This window comes from Nymphalis io, chromosome Z, assembly GCF_905147045.1.
Source record: "Nymphalis io chromosome Z, ilAglIoxx1.1, whole genome shotgun sequence".
Classification (NCBI taxonomy): domain Eukaryota; kingdom Metazoa; phylum Arthropoda; class Insecta; order Lepidoptera; family Nymphalidae; genus Nymphalis; species Nymphalis io.
In genome coordinates this window covers 453,404-475,668 of record NC_065918.1, presented here as the reverse complement: position 1 = coordinate 475,668, position 22,265 = coordinate 453,404, and the positions used below count along the sequence as shown (strand labels likewise).

At 36.3% G+C, this 22,265-nt stretch overlaps 1 protein-coding gene across 1 annotated transcript in view; it reads left to right on the top strand.

Moving 5' to 3' along the window:
• LOC126780187 (GIGYF family protein Gyf) overlaps positions 1-22,265 on the top strand; it is a 60,149-nt gene that overhangs the window by 4,186 nt on the left and 33,698 nt on the right. Inside the window, exons 3-15 of the mRNA XM_050504433.1 lie at positions 430-562; positions 1,431-1,594; positions 11,786-11,944; positions 12,284-12,418; positions 12,496-12,602; positions 13,100-13,205; positions 13,476-13,585; positions 13,666-13,805; positions 14,002-14,405; positions 14,477-14,966; positions 15,445-15,642; positions 16,479-16,625; positions 18,250-18,339. Coding sequence (XP_050360390.1) covers positions 430-562; positions 1,431-1,594; positions 11,786-11,944; positions 12,284-12,418; positions 12,496-12,602; positions 13,100-13,205; positions 13,476-13,585; positions 13,666-13,805; positions 14,002-14,405; positions 14,477-14,966; positions 15,445-15,642; positions 16,479-16,625; positions 18,250-18,339 — 2,383 coding nt within the window. The remainder of the gene's footprint in view (positions 1-429; positions 563-1,430; positions 1,595-11,785; positions 11,945-12,283; positions 12,419-12,495; positions 12,603-13,099; positions 13,206-13,475; positions 13,586-13,665; positions 13,806-14,001; positions 14,406-14,476; positions 14,967-15,444; positions 15,643-16,478; positions 16,626-18,249; positions 18,340-22,265) is intronic.

The window sequence follows — 22,265 nt, the reverse complement described above, 5'->3', positions numbered from 1 at the left end:
CGCTTACATTGCCAATGCGTCAGTAACCTGTAATTACATTGCCTCACTCACTCTTCAAACTGGAACACGACAATACTAAGTACTGCTGTTTTGCGGTAGAATATCTCACGAGTGGGTGGTACCTACCCAGACGAGCTTGCACAAAGCCCTACCGCCACTCAAATTTTATTATACATCCTATTAAAATGAATCATTTCATTAATATTTTGACAATGACCACGGATTCTGTACATTTTATATAAAATTCAACAGATCAGCCGTAAATAATAACATATTTTTATATAATTAGCTACGAAAAGTCGTAACAGGAGTATGTAACAAACTTTACATCTATATAACATAATAAATATATCGATAACAACATATGTATATACACAATACACATATTATTTAAATATTTTTAAAACGAAATACTGTATTTTTGTTTAGATACGGCAGAGAAGAGATGCTGGCTCTATACGATAGATCCTCCGAGGCGCCGGACGAACTGAAATATTTCGAAATGATATACGCGGCGCGGGGGAAACCACCGGTCGCACTGAACACCTTCGAGGAGGAGACGGTACGTCGACTGCTCCAATAACTTGTATTATTTTAGTTTGCGAATATATCACTGAACGCCTCCTTATCGGCTGAACCGATCTTGATGATTGTTATTGTACTTGATAGCTTAGATTGTACCAGGTAGGTGGACCTGGGATCGGCTTTTAGGATATTTAAAAAAATATCTCGGGTCACCCGTACGAAGTCGGAACGGGCAGCTAGTTCATAGACTACAAAAAATCTCAAAAAGTGTTCTTGCCGGATTTTTCTCGTTTGAATGTACTTTCAGAATTATTGCTAGTTATACACAGAATTAGGGTTCAAAGATGCAAGTCCCTACTTAAATAAAGTATGATTATGATTTAGCGCCGATGGCGCCGCTATCCGCAATTATTATTACATTTTTGCTGTTGTAAAGTCATTTCCTGTGTCAGTACGAAATTCTCGAAATGGATTATCATCATGTTGTGTGTGACCATATAAGAATATGAAATGCGTTTGCATAAAAACATTGATTACGTTTTCTGCGTAGTTACTTTGAATAATTTGTTTAATCTACGTAATAACGCTTCATTATAAAAGTATGTTATTATTTGCTTGCCGTTTGGCTTAGTTTTACGGGCAGTCTTTGTGATGTAAAACCTTCATGCTTTTATGCTTTGAGTGGGTGGAATGATAAATGCTGATGGGTACCGGTGGTAGGTGCATTTTACGCATAAAGAACCTCATAGTCCGCTCTCACGGAATCCATTAAAGTTTAGTAGGGATACGGCTGCTGAGGGGTAGGGCTCACGCTATATATATATATATATATATTGTAACAGGATGTATATATATATATATTGTCTCATAAATACACGTAAAAACCTCAAACTGTTATTTTATAGCCTGTACCTCAGCTGCAGCGGGGTGGGCCGCCTATCGGAGCGATGCCAACAGAACGCTTCGGCTTAGGACGGGGTGCGGGCCGGGGCGCTATCGCGAGCGAGCCTCGGGGGAAGTCCCGCATGCCGTTCGTCCGTCATCCATCATCGGGGCCAACATCTGGAAGGTAAGAAATTCGTTGGGATAGATTCACTGCCATCAGACAATACGTCAATTGTACGCGATTGACGACGATAGCACGTTGATGTGACGTAACAATTTATTTTGTCATTCGGTCTAAGCTTATACACTCGTATCAAACACCTGTCGCAAATAGTGTTAAACGGAGCAATCGCAAACTGTTTCCGTTTAGTCCGTACAGTGGTACGTCGTTACGATTCGAAGCAACCTGTCCATGTAGTTTAAACTATTTTGCTGTTATGATTCCTCAGGGTGACATCACTCGACTGTACAACACGAGCGAAACATGTCACCAGCAATTTTTATTTTATATTTAATTCAATTGAACGATAATAATATTTTAATATCGAGATGAAAGTCAATTTGATAAAAAACATATTCTTTTATTAAAATTTAGTCCGGTCTCTGGACCAATAACTGAGACGAGAGGCAGAGGTTTGGCAGATCTTAATAATTATTTTAAAATACATACAAGAAACGCGCTATAATCTTTACTAATAATATTATAAATGCGAAAATGAGTTTGTTTGTTTCGGTTTCGTGTCTTAATTATTCAATCGATCATCGTGAAATTTTGCGTTAGCTGCTCCCTCTCAGACGCAACCAAGGCCGCGGGCAAAAGTTAATATTACCCTTAAAGATTATACGATTTCGATGCTATATGACATTAACCGTTACAAAATATAATATAATAAATTATTATCTCACAACGAGCCTTTTCGTTTAATATGCAATATAGTACTTTTTGTTAAAATGTATATTTTTAAATATGCGCTCCAATATCAAGCTCCCTCAAGATGGAGTCTCTTAACTCTATTTAACTACCAAACTTCAACCGTGTCCGTCCCGCTGTGTTGGAGAAAATAGGCTGTGACGGGTGGACAGGAATACTAAGGTGTTTCTATATAACGCAACTTGCGTTGGAAAATTAACGGACGATAAAAACTTATATAAAATATCCGTTACTTTTTTAAATTACTATAAAGCTTGTACGATTGAAAATTATGTTAGCGTTACATAGGCCGTTCATTGAGAAAGTTTTTAGATAATATAAAGCCACGGCATACGGGATCGGAGGAGTCGCGTTTAACTGCGATGTTGAAACGCAGATGTAAAATATGCGGTTGTTTTTGCTTTCTGTAATACATCCACGAGTTCGTCTAAACTGCAGACGATATCACAAAGCGAGCGAAGACAACATTCAGACGTTACTTTATGAAATGTGACGACAAATTTGATGGGAATATTAAACATTTCATACAAAGGACTCATTCGCTTACTTTATTACAGAAGTGAGACCCAATGTGATAAAGCACTGCTAATATAATATCATAATGATATGATGTCGCATAGCATTCCTCATAGAAATATTCAAGTAAAACTTGTTTGAGCGCGATGTTGCGCAGAGAGCGACGCTCATAATGAAGCTCATAATTGAGATCCTTCAGGCGGAGTACCAGACCCGGCTTCCTTTGGCGTCGCGGAAATGTAAACACAGCCAATCTTCACACAGCTGCAAGTTATGGTTAACGTTTTGACGGAAACATTTGTGAGACTTGTTTTCGAAAGTGATTCTCGGGTTTCGCAGTACACCAACTTTACTCGATCATTGAAACAGTTTTTAAATATCGTCACGTGCATATGTCGGCGTCACGCAAAATGTCACGTCATTAGGTGGATTTTAATTACTCTCGCTGATATGGCGATATATCTCTAAATATTATTTCAGTTGTTAGAATAGTGAAATAGATACGTTGACGAAATCTTCGTTTTTTATTTATCTATTTAAAGTAGATAGACAGACTGCCAAATGGGCTACTTGTTAGTAAGTGCTCCCCACCGCCCAAAGACACTGGCACTGTAATATTAACTATCCTTTACATTGCCAATTTTACCTTTGAAGCCTCATTATGCATTAGAACAGTGGGATTAAGGAAATAAAAGTATTATTTCGAATAGAGAGTTTATTAGACTTTAATTTGGAAAAAAACAAAATCAGCAAGTACACTAGTTTAAGAGTCAATGATAGACAAATCATTGAAAGTCAGAACGCGTACGCACTCCTATGAGATAAGTATAAGTTGGGGTAAGTGATCGCATGGTGGATTTAACAAAAAATAAACATAAGTATTTTAATACCGATCCATGGAAGACGCAGCTACGTTTAATTTTAGTCTTTTGCGAAGATATGACTCACGTATAGCAATTTCTGCTGCAGTAGATCGTTTGCTTTTCCCTTGTTCTAGAAGACCTTTTACCATTGCAATTTGTAGCTCCGTAACTGGCGCAAGTTCAGGTTTTTTCCTTATATCATTTTGAGGCATTGTAAAAAAACTCTGTAACCATTAAATAAGTAATAGATGTATTTAAAAATATTCAGTTAAATACATAATTAGGTACCTATACATATATTCGATACTTTATCACTTCGATGGCAAGTGCGTTCACTTACCCGCGCACACTTTCCCTGAGAACCCAAAACTCCGAACGAAAGCCACTGAGTCCCAAGCGCTGAACATAATAATAAATTACGCTTAATAAATTTCCAAAGAAATATGCCCACAATTAAAAATAATGACTTACTGGTAGCTATCAATCTTGCGTGTTAGACTGTTTTCGAAAACACAAAAAAGATTACGATTCAAGTGAGAAAAATACTTTTTTTGCAAATTATTAACCAACGGAGGCTGATGCAGAGCAATGACGTGTAGCAACTAATATGCGTTGACTACAACTAAGATTGGACTAAACAATCAACTCATCAACAATCAACAACTGCCCATATCTCATGATCGCGATGATGAGATACGGGCAGTGCGCATATTTACTGCTCGGTTACCCCGAACGACGAACATTCCTGTTAAATGAGTTTTTTTAAAAACAATTAGGCATAAGTCTATTCAAGTTAAGAGGTCTTAAGAATATTAAATATTAACTTTTTAAGCTGATTAAATAAAAGCTTCTAATTTTAAGCATTAAATTAAAGCTTCTAATTTTAAGCATTAAATTGTTTACATAACATAATATTTCTCTCAATATTACTTTTCTACGTAATATCGTTAAAGATTTTCCCGATAACGCCCCCGGCGGTAATGATTTGCTCAACAATACATATAACGATCCTCTTAAAAGGGCTCATAATTTTCCAGACGTATTTGTGGTGTAATGTAAAGGTGTCTTTTTAATAGCCATTTAATGTTGAATATTGTATATCAAACGTTTATTTTAGCGTGTTTCTTTCGTAATGTTGGTATTGACAACGCGTTCTGATGTTACCAGGGGCAACTGATCCTTAGATAATAGAGATAATATTTTTCTATCGAGTGGGCAGGACAATGGGTATGAGCGAGATGGCTGTCACTTGCTATCTCTAATGTCAAAAAATGAGTGATCAAATTAAGTGCACTGATTATTAAACAACTCAATAGCGACAGATTAATATTAGGGGGATACATTGCACCCTGTTTAGTATCTCCACCACTTATATATACCCCTTTATAGGGTTGCGCGTCTAGGGTAGCCGCAAAGCAGAGTGGTAAAAAAAAAATGTTAAAAATACTCTTGCGCTTTAGATTAAGATTAAAGTTTGCAAAAAGAAAAGGTTACCTCGAACTTCTCAAGCGCAGTCGCAATGTTTTTATTTGAAGGATATGATATGATATATATTCAAGTAAATCTGCCGATTTCCACAAGACAAAATCAAATAAAAAGCTTAAAGCGTGCTGCTACATTGGTGCATGAACTCCCCGCTGCGCGCCTCTAAAATGTTTATTTCAATTTTTCTGAATATTTGTTATAATTAAAAGAAATACATTTTTATTAGCATGCTGCTTATACGTATATTTTACTTGCAACATACAGTAATTAAAATGAAAATGTTTTTAAAACTCCATCTTAAGAAAATCCCTTGAATCCCAGATTAATTTGAAATGTACGGCATTTTGAAAAAGCCGCCGTCAGTTTTTGTATCGGAGCTTTTTTCGTGTTAACTACATCTCGTCTAAAAATCAGATGCGCTCGAATAATTTTTAATCGTTATTTTTTACATGCCCGGGAAGGGCATACAACCACCCACAATGCCAACCGGCGGATTAATGTACCTCCGTCATCAGAGATACGTCTGGCATTTTATACTATCCATATCTGACGCGCTCGAGTATTTCCATGAGACGGTTTTTTGTACAATTTTGAAAGCCTGGTAGCCAGGTATCCTATAGTGTAGAGGTAAATCACAAAACCCTTTTTCTACATCCTAATCTTCAAAAACCAATCGGACAAAATATATACAAAAGAAAACTGTTTAATACATCTGGATTTTTTATTTTTTTTAACACAAAATGAAATAGAACGAATGCTTAAGTATTAAAAAAATGAAATATTCAAATTGCGTATAACGGCTTTTGTTTTGTAATTGAAATCAATGAGACATTGCCGCATGGCCCTTATTTCTTACTAATATTATAAAAGCAAAAATGTGTTTGTTTGTTATTGGTGGTAGAGCTTTGTGCAAGCCCGTCTGGGTAGGTGCCACCCACTCATCGGATATTCTACCGCAAAACAACAAAGTACTTGGTATTGTTGTGTTCCGGTTTGAAGGTTGAGTGAGCCAGTGTAATTACAGGCACAAGAGACATAACATCTCAGTTCCGAAGGTTGGTAGCGCATTGGTGATGTAAGCGATGGTTAACATTTCTTACAATGCCAATGTCTATGAGTGTTGGTGAACACTTACCATCAGGTGGCCTATATGCTTGTCCGCCTTTCTATTCTATAAAAAAAAAGTTTTCTCGTCTTCATAACTCAACCGATCATTATGAAGTTTAGGATACACGTAGCGTATGTTGGACTGGCGAGCGATATTAAAAATTACTTTTAATTGTGACGATCGAATCAGTATTGGTCTCCTGTTTGCGAAACAATAGTTATAGGATCTCTTTGTTTCGATAAATAATTCGAATTCTCTCGCCCGCTGATTTTTTCATACACATTTAAAAAAATATCTTTATTTGTTTATCTGCCGTTGAGACATGTTCGTAATTAGAGAACAAATATAATGGCAAATAGTATGCACAAAGGCGACATTTCAGTCGATGACATTTAACTGTCTTTGATAGACATTTACTTATACATTATATGCATCATTATATATTATAAAACGAAGCCTTTTCCCGTGTCTTTCCGTCTGTTTGTACGCGATAATCTCAAAAATGAACGAACGGATCCTTATAGGGTTTTCATAAATAGATGGATGATGATAAGTCAGGTTTATATGTGCTTAGAATCTGTTAAGATTTTGTGTAAATTGGCTGAAATATGGCAATCTTTGTTGAAGATGTTTGAGAAGTCATACCGACAAGGAACTTTACTGGTGTGCGCCGCATAAACCAATAGAGTGGATCGGTCGGGTAGATAGTATTTACTATTGATTTGGACGCTTTAGTCTAAACAAGTATTATAAATTTACTTACTTTGCTTTAGACTAATCTCAATACTTGTCAGTCCAATTTAAAAATAAGGGAATTAACTTAAAAATAACGTTAATAATGTTACTGGTTGTAGGGCTTTGTGCTAGCTTGTCTGGGAAGGTACCACCCACTCATCAGATATTCTACCGCAAAAAGCACTACTTGGTTTGAATTGATGATTTGGATTGCTGTGTTCCGATTTGAAAGGTGAGTGAGCCAGTGTAATTACAGGTAAAAGGGGACATAACATCTTAGTTCTCAAGGTTGATGGCGCACTGGCGAAGTAGGCGAAAAAATCCAGGTGGATCCGATCCGAACTGTAACATTAAATGATGAATACATATAACAATGTCAATGCGTAAACACGAAGACTATCTGCTGTGGAGTTGGTTTGACATATGTGGAATATGTTTTTACTCCTAAGAGATAAAATTTTATATGAAACAAGCTGGAACCCCAAATAAAGAAGTACTACTTTTTATGCCTAACACTTCCCCTTCCCCAACTTGAAGCCGCGGGCGAAAATTAGCTACAAATATAAATTAACTGAGTGGAAACTCAGAGAATTTGAACCCTCTCGATCTTTAGTTTATATTCAAGTGTTTTTTCGTCTAAGCCATTTTGTCGGATGATTCGACTATTTTTCAAGTTCTTCTATTTTTCAATTTATGATGATCCATTTCGACCACAACCTTGGTTTATTTAGTTCTTCAAAACATTAACAATAAAACTTAACAATTGCTGATGTCTTCATGTCATCTCTACGGCGGAGATTGCACTTGAGCATTCAATATTTAAACCGGATGACATATATAAAAGAATATCACCTGCACTTTAGCAAGGACGATTAATTAATTAGCAACGTGTCGAATCGGTTTATACAGAAACGGCGGCGGCTTAAATCTTATGGAAGTCCATCTGTTTTAATCAGCAATTTTCATCTCATTCTTTTTGTTTTTTTTTATTGATTTTGAACGCCATTTTGCGTTTGATTATTATTATTTTTTTGGTTATGCTATTTTGCGTTTGATTATTATTATTTTTTATTACCTAGTCGTGAAAAGATGTTTGACAAAGTCATGACTAAAATATAAAAATATGTCTATAAAATTTTGTGTTATTAGCACCGCAGGCGGCACTGTATAAGGGTGCACCAATGTTAATTACATTTACGGTACATGACATGTCAAGTAGCATCGGTGGACATAGACTCACTTAATTTTCATGGACTGAAGTCAGCCCAATCAGTCCGTTCATTTATCTGACATTTGAAATCCATGTAAATAGTACATGTCACGTACTGGAAAATAGGTTTGACTCAATTTACATTGTCTAAAGCCTGACCACTACGATGTTTAATTTGATTTATCAGACATTTGACATCCATATCCATCTATATATTACAATACAACAATGATATATAAATCATTGTCTAGTAAGTCTAGTGGCTAGGGACTGGGATATGATACTATATAGGGATACTACGGTGAAATCCCGGGTTGCTCTCCCATCGGATAATGAAAAAAAAAATGGAGAGTGCGTTTACAGTGCAGCGCAGTTGGCTACGCATTCTAGCCACCGCAAAGAATAGTGCCGTAATCGAAATCGGCGTGTAGGCATTATCGTTTAAATAATAAATCAAGCGTATGATATCGTTGATGCGCCTCCAGTCACAGGATCTAAGACGTTATGTCCCTTCTATCTGTAATTACACCGGCCCAATCATCATGTAAATGGGGACGTTAAAAGTTTAGACTTTAAATCGACTGATTGGATAAATACAAGCTCTCACAACCAGTAAACCTGCTCGTATCGAGCCCAAGAACATATGTTTTTATAATAGATATTAGGTCATTTTTCTTAAGATATTTTAGGAAACAATCGAACTACTAATTGTTCAATCGAATAAATTTGTGGAAACTGACAGAAGTTTGAGCCAGATATGTTTTAATTTGAAATTAACAATTCGATCTTCAAATTTCAATCTCATCGACCCGCTACTTCAATATATGTATTACACAGTCATCATCATAACAGCTTTGTCTGCATTTTATCCATAATATATCTCATTTAAAATTTTCAATTTCCTAACCTGCCTGGGCCGGATTCATGCGAATACAAACGGAAACGGAAGATGATTACCGTATAACGTCATTTGCGTTTCTATATTAAGTTCGTATATCATGGTGTATTTGTACTATTCTAAGTTGTAATAATTATTTTTTACAATAGTTTGGTATTTATACTATATTGATATTTTGATATTTTAGCTGGTATTCGGTAAGATATACATTCAGAAACCTGTGGCTTAACTTTTTAATCTAACATTTATTATTAAAATATCCAGATTGTAATAAAATCGTGAAACGTTCCTATAATATCATGATTACGAAACGGTCGACCCGGTGTCGAAAGGAGCTTTGGATCAATCCGGTATAATAGAATATCGATAAGAGGCTTGCATCCCGATGGAGTTCGTAAGCACTAAATACCCATAATACTTGCTATTTATAAACACTTATGCACGCTTGTAAACTAGGTATAGAAATGTTTACTACATATAACATTTTGGATCGATTAAATTGATATATAATTGATTTATTTTTTATGATTGGTTGAGGTCATATAAGTATTATAATCGCATATTCGGCCTGACGGTGAAGTTTTAAGCCGAGTGGCTGGCCTTACAAAAGCAGCACTAGGTCTGGTATTTTGAGCAGTCCAGAGTACTATTAACATGAGGCGAAAGTCTCAGCCCTCCTAGGTGTGACCTGCTCATGTCGCTCACTCCGATTAAATATAATGTAAAACTTTTTAAAATAACAAACGTCGATTAGAAAAAAAATTACCAACCGTGAATTGATTTGAACTTTTACGCTGCATTGATGTTTTGAATTAAAAGAAATGTAATAGTAATTTGGATCAATTTGTACGAACAATCGCCTTGCGTAGAATGGCAGCGCGTTAAATCACGTACATATTTGATGCCTTCCTATGAAGTAGTAACTATCTACTAACATATTCTATTTCATAATTAGCTATTATGCCATTGTCACTATGCCATTTTTATTGATAAACATTTTAAAAAGGCTAAATGAATTTTCTTTATTATATTAAACTTGAATAAAGGCGCTTTTTATGTTTCATTGTATTTAGTAAAATGAGATTCCTAATTGCAGTTGCAGAGGTGAAATAAATAAAAAATCCATAGTAGTTGTTATATGTTTCTTAGTCGTTATTCCTATTTATGGCTCCGTCGTAGAAAGGTACTTTTAAGAAAGAAATGTGTGCTTAGAGCCGGTACCTCTTTTCTAGTGAATTATAAAGAGCCTAATATATATGAAATATATATGATGGAAATACAGAAGTACATGAAGGAGATTATATACAAATACTGTGTAGAGAAATAATAGTTATTGTGATTCGTCAAGGGCTCAGATTTCGAGTAATGGAGTTATTGAGACCTTGGGGGGAAAAGAACAGAAAGTGGTTTCATTCTAATCGTAGAGGTTATATCGACTTACAGAGGTTCTTACTGTATTGATTTTAACATTTGTAATTTTGTTTTTGCTTAACATTTTTATCTTCTGGTTAAAATTGTTATAATTGAGATGATCAAGTGGTTAAATCACCTTAAGCTTAACCGAAGTTACGAGTTCTAATTGATTCGTGTTCGTAATCCACATCATGCTTGGCGGCGATGAAATTGCATATAAAAACCTATAACCTAAAATGAAACATATCACAATCGAGCTTGCTTTAATGGTTATGATTACGAGTATTTACTTAGCAGTTTTTTAGTAAGAGAAATCGTTTCACCTCTTTAGTTTTATTTTCCATTGGTTGACTGGAGGCTATATTTAAATCGCCGATATTCAGATTTACTAATCTGATCGGCAATTCGTTTTAACGTAAATCTGAGATTGATCAACGTCTCAGAAACTGCAAATAAGAACTTAAACTTTTCAATTGGACTAAGTTGGACAAGTTAGCATTGTTAATTATATTGTGTTTAAAAAAAACTAAGACTGTTTTAAAAGAAAAGATCAACGACAGAAACTTGAACTTTGCTCGAACCAAAAAAGTCGATTAACGAGCATAGCAAATGTAGTATTTATTTGTTGCCGTGTTACTGATAAATAAAATGAATCAAAATGCCTTTCGATATAGTGCCGTATATTGTAACAAAGACACACTATGTCTTAGCACCCTGTTGATGCACAGGTGATGATTTATGTATTTTTATACTATTCCGAATCGCAATTAATGCATTAATACTCCTTAAGTTACATAGGTTAGATAAGTACAAACGATCCTTTCGCACAGTTCGTTAAGATTGTGATAATTGTAAAATTACTGACTCGAAAACTCGAGACCCTCTTCATAGTAACTGACTGAAGACGACGCATTACGTACGGATCGTGCATCATACCTCCAGGGCTATTAAAGAGGGTGATTCCCTCTGTCCCGGTGTATCTCACAATCAAGCTCTTCGTTTCTATAGTTGTTTTGCATATACCGATCTAGATAATTTACGAAGACCTGTTACTAAGTATTTCATCCTTTTCGTTAATGAAATAAAGTTCTTATACCGGCAGTAGGTCACTTTTTTGCAATAATTTACTTAACAATTTAATCATGTCATGTTTTCAAGACATCTCAAGATACATAAAAAAACAGTACTTTCTCTAAGTGATGATCATATGTTTTAGGGGTTCTGCATCACTCCACACGGGTAATGCCAGGACCCCTGGGTTCAGTGGACCCGAGGAAGAAGCGGCCCCGGGCCGGCCGTGGACAGGAAATAATGGAGTTGGTGCTCCGAATAGGGCTGATCAGAGTGAATGGGGACAGAATAAAACGTATCGAAGGTAATATGGTTTTTGATTGTCGCTAACTAAACATCAAGTCGTTTTTAAGCCAACTGACTGAAGCAATGAATTTGTACTGAACATATTGATTTTAAATTTCCTCTTTTAGTCAAACGGTTTCAAACTAGCTCGTTGATACATGATGGTTGACATGCGGACGGGCGCGATTTCCTTTTCGGTCAATTTATTGAAATGTGAAACCAAAATAGTGTTTGGTGCGTGCTGTATATATTTGTTAAAATTCATATTGAAATGTCATTAAATCCATCGAGCCACACTGATGTTGTAATAATAAGGTCCTATAAAGTATGGTGTATGATTTTCATCATCATCGTCCAGCCCATCGCAGTCCTCTGCTGGACATAGGCAACTTCAAAGTCGCGCCAAAGATCCTGGATCACCGCCGTCAGCACCTAATCGGGCGTCGGCGACTACATCAAGTCACCGGTCTACCTGGCTGGAGGGCGCCTTATGGTTTATATATTATCTTAATAAATTAAATTATTGCCATATTTTTATCTGTTACTTAGAATGTCATTTATTATTCTTAGGCGACATCCCAGTAACACAAATTGGCGACAAACATCACGCGACGAAGGAGGAGACGAGTGGCGACACCAAGAAAATCCTCGAAATCGGTCTAACGTAGACAAATGGGGTAAGTCCTTATCTCTAAGACCCACAAGAATCGTTAGGATGAACACATCGAGTCAATGGAATTCATTTAATTAAATCGAGTCATCACATCGGCTTCTATTAATCGATTTTATACGAAAACTACTTGTTAATTTTACAGAAAATGATTATTAAATAGGAGCGGTTTGTATTATGAAGACTTATGTTGATGATAACTACATAGATAGATAAGATGTCGACATCGGGTAGGGGTGATTTTGGTTGGTTTAGACGGCACTTGTAAATTCATAGTTCTTCAATTTCCGACATCAATTTCTATATTTTGCTAAATGACGCATTTATAGAACTTTAATTTAAATGAAAACCTGGAGTTTTAATTTAAATGATGTATGTTATAGTAACCTTAGTTGGTTGGTTTTAATTGTGCGAATATTTTCGAGTAAACATAATTTTTTGTAATAAGTTATCTGAAAAAAAAAACGGTCCGGACACTCAATTAAACTAAAAATCGCGTCTTAGATCGAGATTGGAGTGAAAGACCTGCTCAGGACAGACCGCAGTCTTGGAACTCGGGCCGTCGGACGTGGATGGGCGATCAGAACAACGAGGACAATTTACCGGAATGGTAAGTTTGACAATCACTTCCATCACTGTCAATTGTTGAGTAGTGATCTCATTCCTACTGAAATTCTAGGATTAGTATCAAGAATCTGTAATAGAGGCCCTTCGCAAAGCAGTATCCGACGGCAAAAAGTGTGGATTACACTCTTAAAAAAGATTTTTTTAAACAATTTAAATACCGCTGCATAGTCGTCGTGGACAAAAGCATTGTTTTTATATAATTATTTTTATTTTTTTCTATTTTTATTTGCTTCAAAGATAAGTATATTATCAGGGCCGTTGATAGTGCTGAAGCGGGAGCGGGAACATTCGACTCCACCGGCGCTTTTCACGGTTACAGCAATGACGATTCAAATATACCGAAGACCCAAGAAACGACTTATCGTAAGTTTGTATAATTTAGACTGATTTATTATCAGTGGACTCAATTGAACAAAAGACATTGACACATTAAATCATCGTAGCTTTGACTCGTTCGCACACGCACGGCAGTTTCGCAAGATCAAAAACTGTAGAGGAAGGTTCAGATGAGTGGTGGGCTTCAGAAAAAGCAAAAAAATTGTCTCCGAAAAGATTTGATGCAGGCGAAGCCAAGTATAAGAAGGTAAGAAAATGATAGTTTTGTTATTAACACAAACTCATTTCTATTATAAACTATTGTTTTATAAAAAAAAAGGTGTTTAAATCGATCTATTCGTGTTAAGGCGACATCGACATCGATCGATTTTTTAATATTAATTACAAAAGTTGGGTACTCTCATTAATAAATCATTATGTTACGAGTTCTTTTATGTTCGCAGTCTACAAGCACGGGGTCGAATGAAGCCTCAGCGAGCTCAAGCTCAAACCAAGGGAATATGAATATTGATGACCTGCAAGAAATACCAGAGAAGTTAGAAAAACCTCGCAATGATGGCGAAACCAAAACCAATAACAACGAAGAAAAAAAAGAAAATATGATGAGGCAAAAGTTCTCAGAGAGCAAGACATTCGATGCGCTAATGAGATCTGAGATTGACTTCGCGGAGGGGAGCGATGATATGAGTAATTTTCAGTCGGTTATGATCACACCGAACAACAGTCTCCGTCAGAAACACCAGAACATCGTCACATCAGGCGCCGATCCTTCGATTATGCAGGCGTCCAGCTCGGGCCTGCTTCACATGCTGCATGGCATTCCGATGAGCGCTAAGACCACCGAGAAGTAAGAATATTTAAATATATTGTTTTATTTATTTATGCAATAGTTTATTACAAGAAACTATTTCTTTCTAGTGAAGCCACCCAGACTTCCGAGGATAAAATAGTCGAACAACTGATTGATCTGACGCTGGACCAGCCAACCATGCCACCTAATTTGCAAGCTAACACTACTAATACGATGTTGATCCATCCTATCCCCAACGCTAATCCTGGTCTTCAACTACGCATTCCAAATCCTGCAATGCAATCTCATCCTTTATCATTGAACACAGCTTCATTACCGACTTCAGGCATGCAGGCTCCAAACATACAAAATGTTGGCATACAAAATTCAGCCTTGAATTCTTCTCTAGGGCTTCCTATCGGTCCGCCCGGGAACAATGGTATGGTGTTGCCCATGCCGCTTCAGCCGGTTATGCAAAATACGCAAATAAGTGCTATTAATACAGGCATACAGTCCAGAACAGTGATGGGTAGCTTCCAGCCCAACAACGGTATACCCGTAATACCCGCTCCCAATGTCGCCAATAATACTCTATTCATGGCCCAGAACAACGCACCGGTAAGCACTTTATACATTTCAATATTTTGTTTATTGGACCATAAGAAAACTAACCATCTATGCTGATCGGTAAATGTGGAAAATTACTTATTGACATTTATGGACGTTTAGTTAGATTGATGCAGAGTCTTTCACTTATTATTATTATTATTACACTTGGCGAGCGCACAATACATTTGGAAGACGACGACAATGTAACGCGAACGAAATAATCAAAGTGTAATTCTTGACTTTTACCATTTGCTTGCTCTAATTTGGGGTCGGCCACCCGAGGCCACCCACTCGTTAGGAAAGCTTATGCTTATTATACTGTGTGGGTTTCCCCGGCGCGAGTACGATATACGACTTGTTCTCATCTATCGACACCCTCTGTTTGGAGATGGGGTGGCTCCTATTCCTTTACTCTACTCCGCCGGAAACCACGGCCATTATGCAATTATTATCAAAGTCCAATCATCAGAATTTTCTTTTATCACAGCACACGATGCCATCGTCGAACGATTTGGCGATGTCCAATCACGGCGCCCAGAACAATATGTTCCCCATTCACGGGATACAGCACACGACCTCTCAAAGTTACGGCTCCTTATACGGCAATATAATGCAGAACTCGACGGCTCAAGGCACTCCCAACGCGCAGAACCTCGCCGACCAGTGGTATTACGAAGATCCGGAAGTGAGTATTATACTGCGTCAACACACACATATATTTGTTTGTTGTCATTAACACTGATGACATCAGTATTTCAATGCTTGCGAAATTTGTACTTTGAGTCAACATTTTGTAGTACAAAATAATTATTACACCGATTTCGGTGTGGTTTTCAAAGTTGTTATTTTTTGATGCTCAGCCTTTGGATAAAGATCAGGTAAGTTTTATAAGGTAAGGTTAACAAAATGTACGTAAACTTAGGAAACACTCAGTAAGACTTGCTGTGTTTTACTTTTAATAGTTTACTGATTATCAGTTTACGAAATACATAAAAGTTTCGTGTAGAAAGGTCTAATAAGAGTACTATATATAAATATATATCATACTTTTCAACGGTTCGTAAACATCTATATACCACATTGCTACGTGGTGTTAAAGAATAGTCAATAATTTTTATTTTACTTTTAAATTTATGGAAGTATTCATGCGCAGCGAATTTTATGGCAACCGTCAACTGCGTAATATCTGCGTGTTGTTACTGCACTCGAGCATTTTTTAGCATTAGGGTAATATATTTGCTAAAGTCGGTTCAAATCCCATTTTAGAGAAATATTGATATACATGCATGAGGTTGAATTCTTGTTTAAATATTTTATTCCGATCATATACATCAGTATGTATTGGGTTCGAATCCCGTTTCATTAAAAATTTTAGACTGTTTTGTCTGACTGCAGTATCAACTTTTGTTTGAGTGAGTTCGAATCCTGCTCACTAAATTGCGCTCTGCGAAAGTCCGCTAAGGAGTCCTTTGCTAAATTTGTCTTGATTTCTGATTTTCTAAAAAATGCATTTTCTTGCAGAAAATCATCCAGGGACCGTTCTCCTCCAAAGACATGTACAACTGGTACCGAGCTGGCTTCTTCAGCCCGAGCCTGATGGTGCGTCGTGCTTACGAGCCCCACATGCGCCCGCTCGGCTCATACGGTCCGGTACCTTTTGCACAAATGGTAAGTTTGTTTTAAACGACTTACAAATCGTTACATCGATATTGTAAATCATTTAAATTGTGGCCGTTTCGTTCGCTTGGCTGTGACGTTTGCTCAAGGATCAATATTTGAGTGGGTGGTACCTACTCAGGCCAGCTGGCACAAAGTCCTAACACCAGAAAAAATATATTGTATAGGTTTTTTCATATGTGGAACATGGGAACTTACTACATCACAATAGTCTTAATGTTATGGTAAATACGACGATCACGGATGTGGTAAAAAGGAATGTCTGTCTTGTTGGATGTTTGTCGCTTTAAAACTAATGAACGGATCCGAATGAAAATTGTTGTGTAAATAAGAATTTGCGAACTTGAAAAGAGTGGTAGTCGATTGGTTGGTCGACGTGTGGAAATTACTTACTTACTTGGTATCACATATTTCTTTATTATTGCGAACATACAAACATACATATGCTATCATGTCTTCTTAATTAAATTGAATGATTACAAGAAACCGTTTTAATTATCAACACGCTTCGATCCTGTCTATTACCTTAACTGATCTCATATTAGTCGTGATGAATAAACAAACACTATTGCCTCTGCAAGAATCGAACCGATGACCGATGTGATCAGTGTAGTCTCGGTAAGTAAATAATAAGCAGTGGCTGTTTTCTCCATCGGTAGATTACGATGCAAGTTTTTGACATATTATTAAAGTCACCCGGAGCAGAACGATGATGTCGTCTTAGAAGCTCGTCGTTTAAATTTCTAACTACCTGGTCGTAAGTGTTCGCTCGGCCCATAGACAAGCGCCCCAAGAGACATTCATCTTTCCCGACGCGATAACGCGTCGCTGACCGTCAGATCAAAGTCGTTATGTCGTCTGTACCTGTAATTACAATGACTTGAAACAAAACGATGCATACATACAGAGTATTGATGTTATGTGGTAGGATATTGGTGAATGGGTGGTACCTACATAGACGAGTTTGTGCTACAAATATGTTTTACATATTCCATCAATACGCGTCTGCCCAGGTCGCGTGTGATACGTGTAACATTGTAAGGTCTACACGCTCAATGTCGATACAAAGTCTGGAAGCTGATAACTCAGCGCGATAGTTCGTCGGGAGCGACAACTTGTATACAATAAACAGTAAAGTCCCGTTTATTTATTGTTCTGTCGTTCAGTGTAGATTGAGAACTTCGTTTGCCGCATGTAGGCGCGTTATAATATACCCTTGGCGAATATTATAAATAATATACACCAATGCCATTGCTAATGTACTACCGAGTCTGGGGTGGGCTTTGAACCGGCAAAGCATTGTCGTATGGCGAGTACGAATTCGAAGTGACAAGGGGGCTTAGTGTATAAGAGTAACATGTGAATCGCAACCGAAGGTAGCGATCTCGAAACTGGGCAAGCAAATCGTTCGCTTAATATTGTATTTATTTATCTCGTACTCGGCGTTTAAGTAAGACATCGTGGGAAAAGTCTGTGTCTGTCACACGTATATCCACTAACACCCAATAACCGGAGCGGCGCGGTGGACATGTACGGGCATGTATGTATGTATGTATGTATGTCCATCACTATGTATCTATGTAGTCCTCGATACTATCGAATATTTTCATTTCAGGATGTTCTATCTCCATTCCCCATGTCTGGGTTTGAATCTCGGCCCCAAGGATACGATATGCTTAACCAACAAGCGGCCCTCGGAATCGAAGTAAGTACATTTCGTTTTAATAATATATTAAATTTTATTTTTATATACGTTTCAATTATTATGTGATTGCATAAAATTATTAGCTGCTTATAGCGTCAGAAGAATTTTCAATTGATTTAATATTTATCTAGAAATCAGTGCTTTTAGTGTTCAAGCGACAGATGAGAACACTTAATTACGTAGTGTTTTAATCGCGACGATAAAAACAGCCTACGGTTCCGGATGCTATGTCGCAAACAGTTTCTCCCTCTCTAACTTCTTGTCGGCTGTTCTTGTGTCACTCACATCGGCCGACAGCTGAAAATAGAACCAACCCCAAGATATAGGGTTTGAATATTTGAATCAATGTACATTTACCGTACAATGTTACGATGCATGTTACTTGTCGTTCGATAGTACTGTAGGTAACGCATTCTGTCCACCCCTACCTCCGCGTTGGGGTTCGTTGCAGCGGAAATAGTATTTATTTATCGTCGCGATAAACACAATTTAAATTTAATTTATTTTTCACCTTTTTTAAGGCATTAGTAATTATTTTAATAGTGTATATGTTTTGACGTCATTAATGATACGTACGAAACATTGAAACGAACAACACATTGAACATTGAAACGTATATCAATAATACATACATACAAAATGATATTTTTATGCTATTTAATACATATTTAAAACAAATGAACTTACATAATCCTTATACGTAATCAGTGGGTAGGTATGACACGTATTACATTATCTGATTCATTGTCTATTTCTGTGTTAACAACTCTTGAAATTTTTTCGAAAGTCGCCAACAATTACACAACATTGTGTTTATTTTTGGCGACTAACTTAACAACAGAAACTTTTGATATGTCGCGTATTGTTTTCGTTTTGTTGGAGACGCTGCTTTCGGATATGCTAAACAACGCGCATAGTTTTAATCAATTAAAAGTATGAATTAAAGAAATGTATTTTAACACGTAAAAGTAATAATTTTTAAATATTTCTTGTTGTATAAAAAATAAATTTGCTTTTGAATTTAAAAGGATTAATGATTAATCTCAATTTAATCTTTTGGTAATTGGTCCTTAAGTTAGAGGTATCGTATATTGTTTTATACTAAGCTTTCACGCTTATATATAGGAATTAGCGATTGCTAAGTAGACACGAGGGGATGTTCGAAATTCTACAGAGTGAAAGTAAAAAAAGGCTCACCACATTTCCCGCTATACTTATCTCGTACCGTCGTTATTGGGAAATCACAATACAAAATCAAATTGTATTATATATTACGTACTACGCACGCTTTAACACTATGACGTCATTCGTTCACGCGTAATCATTCTCAATCATCATTGAAACAAGTGAAATTAATAATACAAAAGTTATATAACACGCAGCCCTTTCATTCCACGTACGTTTTGGGCCTCCTCTCGTAACACCAAACGCTTGATAGATTCATGTAACCACAATCATGGGATTAGCTTTTTTAACACTTGTTAATGTTTTGTGCTAAGCAATGATTTAGTTTGGAAAACAAGAGTTTGTAATCTTAGAACAGTTGTCTCGCAAAACACGTTTCAATTGAAAATTTATTTTGCATTATTTTGTACACAAAAAAATGTAAGTAATATTATTTACTATTTTTCTAAATTGTAAATATGTCTTCATTTTACATATCTAAATATATAATACTGTGTATTAAATTTTGCTAAACAAGTCATCGGTGTTGTGATTATAAACTCAGGTTTGAGACGAGCTTAAATAATTTGAAACTTCAAAGAGGGCTTTGATGGATACTTCGAAGGATAGGAGTGGATGCTGCTATTTTATATTCGATTGAATCTGATAGAGACTGACTAGGATTGATTGGATCCTTCGATGAATTGCGACATAAGATTTACAAATGTGTCTTAGGGCTAAATCGAAATGTATGCTCCTGATATGGATTCCCATGGAGCCGTATGATAAGTCTTGAAATTAGATTTTGTCATATATTAAGCCACGATGGAATATTTGAATAACTTATTTTTTGGTTGGTAATTTTAAAACCAATCTAATATAATAATCTCTTTGATATCACATCTTCCCTTTGCTCATCTCTAAGTCACTTATTTCTAGTAATGACGTATGTGTTTTATGTTTACTCCTTTAAGAATATCTCCATTATTTTTTATTGATTTATCTTCTGATGTGGTCTCCAGTAACTGTGTGTCGATCATCAGAACTATAGAGTTGGCGATAGGTTATTCTTCTTTCATAATTTCAATACTTTGGATAATATACACCGTTAAAATTAAAATTTGTTGCATAACAAAACTTCTTTTCGTTAATGTGATGTAGTGCAGTATCTTTTAACGTCTTCAGTTAGTTAACACTGTCATTTAAATAATTGGTTACTATATTATTGTATCGATCTGTGTAATTTACTTTTGAATTTAGTATTCAAGTCTCGATGATTTTGAATCCGTATGAGCGGGCCGCAGACTTATATTGAGTTTGGTGGCTGTCTGTTCGATACAGTATGGATGGTGTACATAGAGAGTGATTGACGAGGGGAGGGACGCTGTGTTGCGAGCTTTGGTAAATGTCGCGAGTATCAAGTGAATGCATCGGTGCCTCGGTCCTTTGATCTGTGGACGTCTGTCCAAAGCAAATACGGTTTGAATTTATGCTTCTGACTTAGTTTAAATTAAACTATCAAAATTATGTCCATATTCGCTCAGCTCAGTGGTACGATTACTTCGATTCAGTAGGACTAAAACTAATTTCAACTTCGGTAATTAACTTCGTAACACTATTTTGTTTTAATAAATTGCAAATAAATGGAAGATCATTTCAATTAATCTGAAGACGATTGACAAATGACATATGTTTACAAGCCTTTATTTAACTTTAACCGTTATTATCAACATCTCACAGTTTTTGATTGATTTGAGATTTTGTTCTATAGGTATTACGACCTGCTATACTAAACCATAGTATTATTTTTTGTATACATGCGAAGTTATAAGCTAATGTGTTATCTTTAAATTGATTTGAATTGGAATTTTTTTTAGCTCGTTTAATTATCGAAGCTAACTGTTTGTATTGTATGATATGTAAGAGCTCATTAAAGGCAAATCAACAACAGGTTACTCGACTTATTTAGTTATTCGACTTTAGATAATCTCATAAAAACGCTAATCTCATAAAAACAGTTGTCATCACCTTTTCTGTAAAATGCGTATCTATGCAACGTATTTCAATAAGGTAATGTTGATGCAAAAGCTGCAGAGATATTAATGAAAATTTGTTTTAAAAGTGCCCTAATTGATTGAGTTTACACGTTTTAGGTCACATATAGTAGCTATGTCATTATGGCAACAGACACTGTCAGGCCAGTTCAAGCTTCTCCGCCATTCCTTGGCCAACTGATGGTAATCAATTAAAAAGAATTTCTTATCTTGACCATTTCTTGTGATTGACTATTTTCTTTTGCAAGTCCTTCTTCCTTAAGCCCTTCCTCCTTCTCTGAGTGTCACCTTAAGTTTTTTTTCTGTAAGGGAGACCAGTGATGTTGTAAATATTCTGGGATCGCTGAAAGAACTTAAGGTCATGGTAACAACAGTCTCCATTATATGCACTTTGTCTCGGTGGATCTGTTCAAGGCATTCACGTCTTTGTTTTTAAATTGTTCACGTAGACTTGCGTCGATCGGCATAGAAAACAGTAACAACGTGGCTGGCTATTTTTACAATTTAAACTCCATCCTGGCATCGCGGGTCTCCGCTACGGGTCTACCCTTATTTCATCCAGCCTGCTTTGTATAAAAAAAACGTTACTGTTCTACAATTTTCCAACTGCAGTTTTATTGTAATATGTTTGACGTATTTTAGGATCAACAAAATATTATTAGCACTAATACCCGAGTGGAACAGATTGAATTCGGAATCCACGCTCAA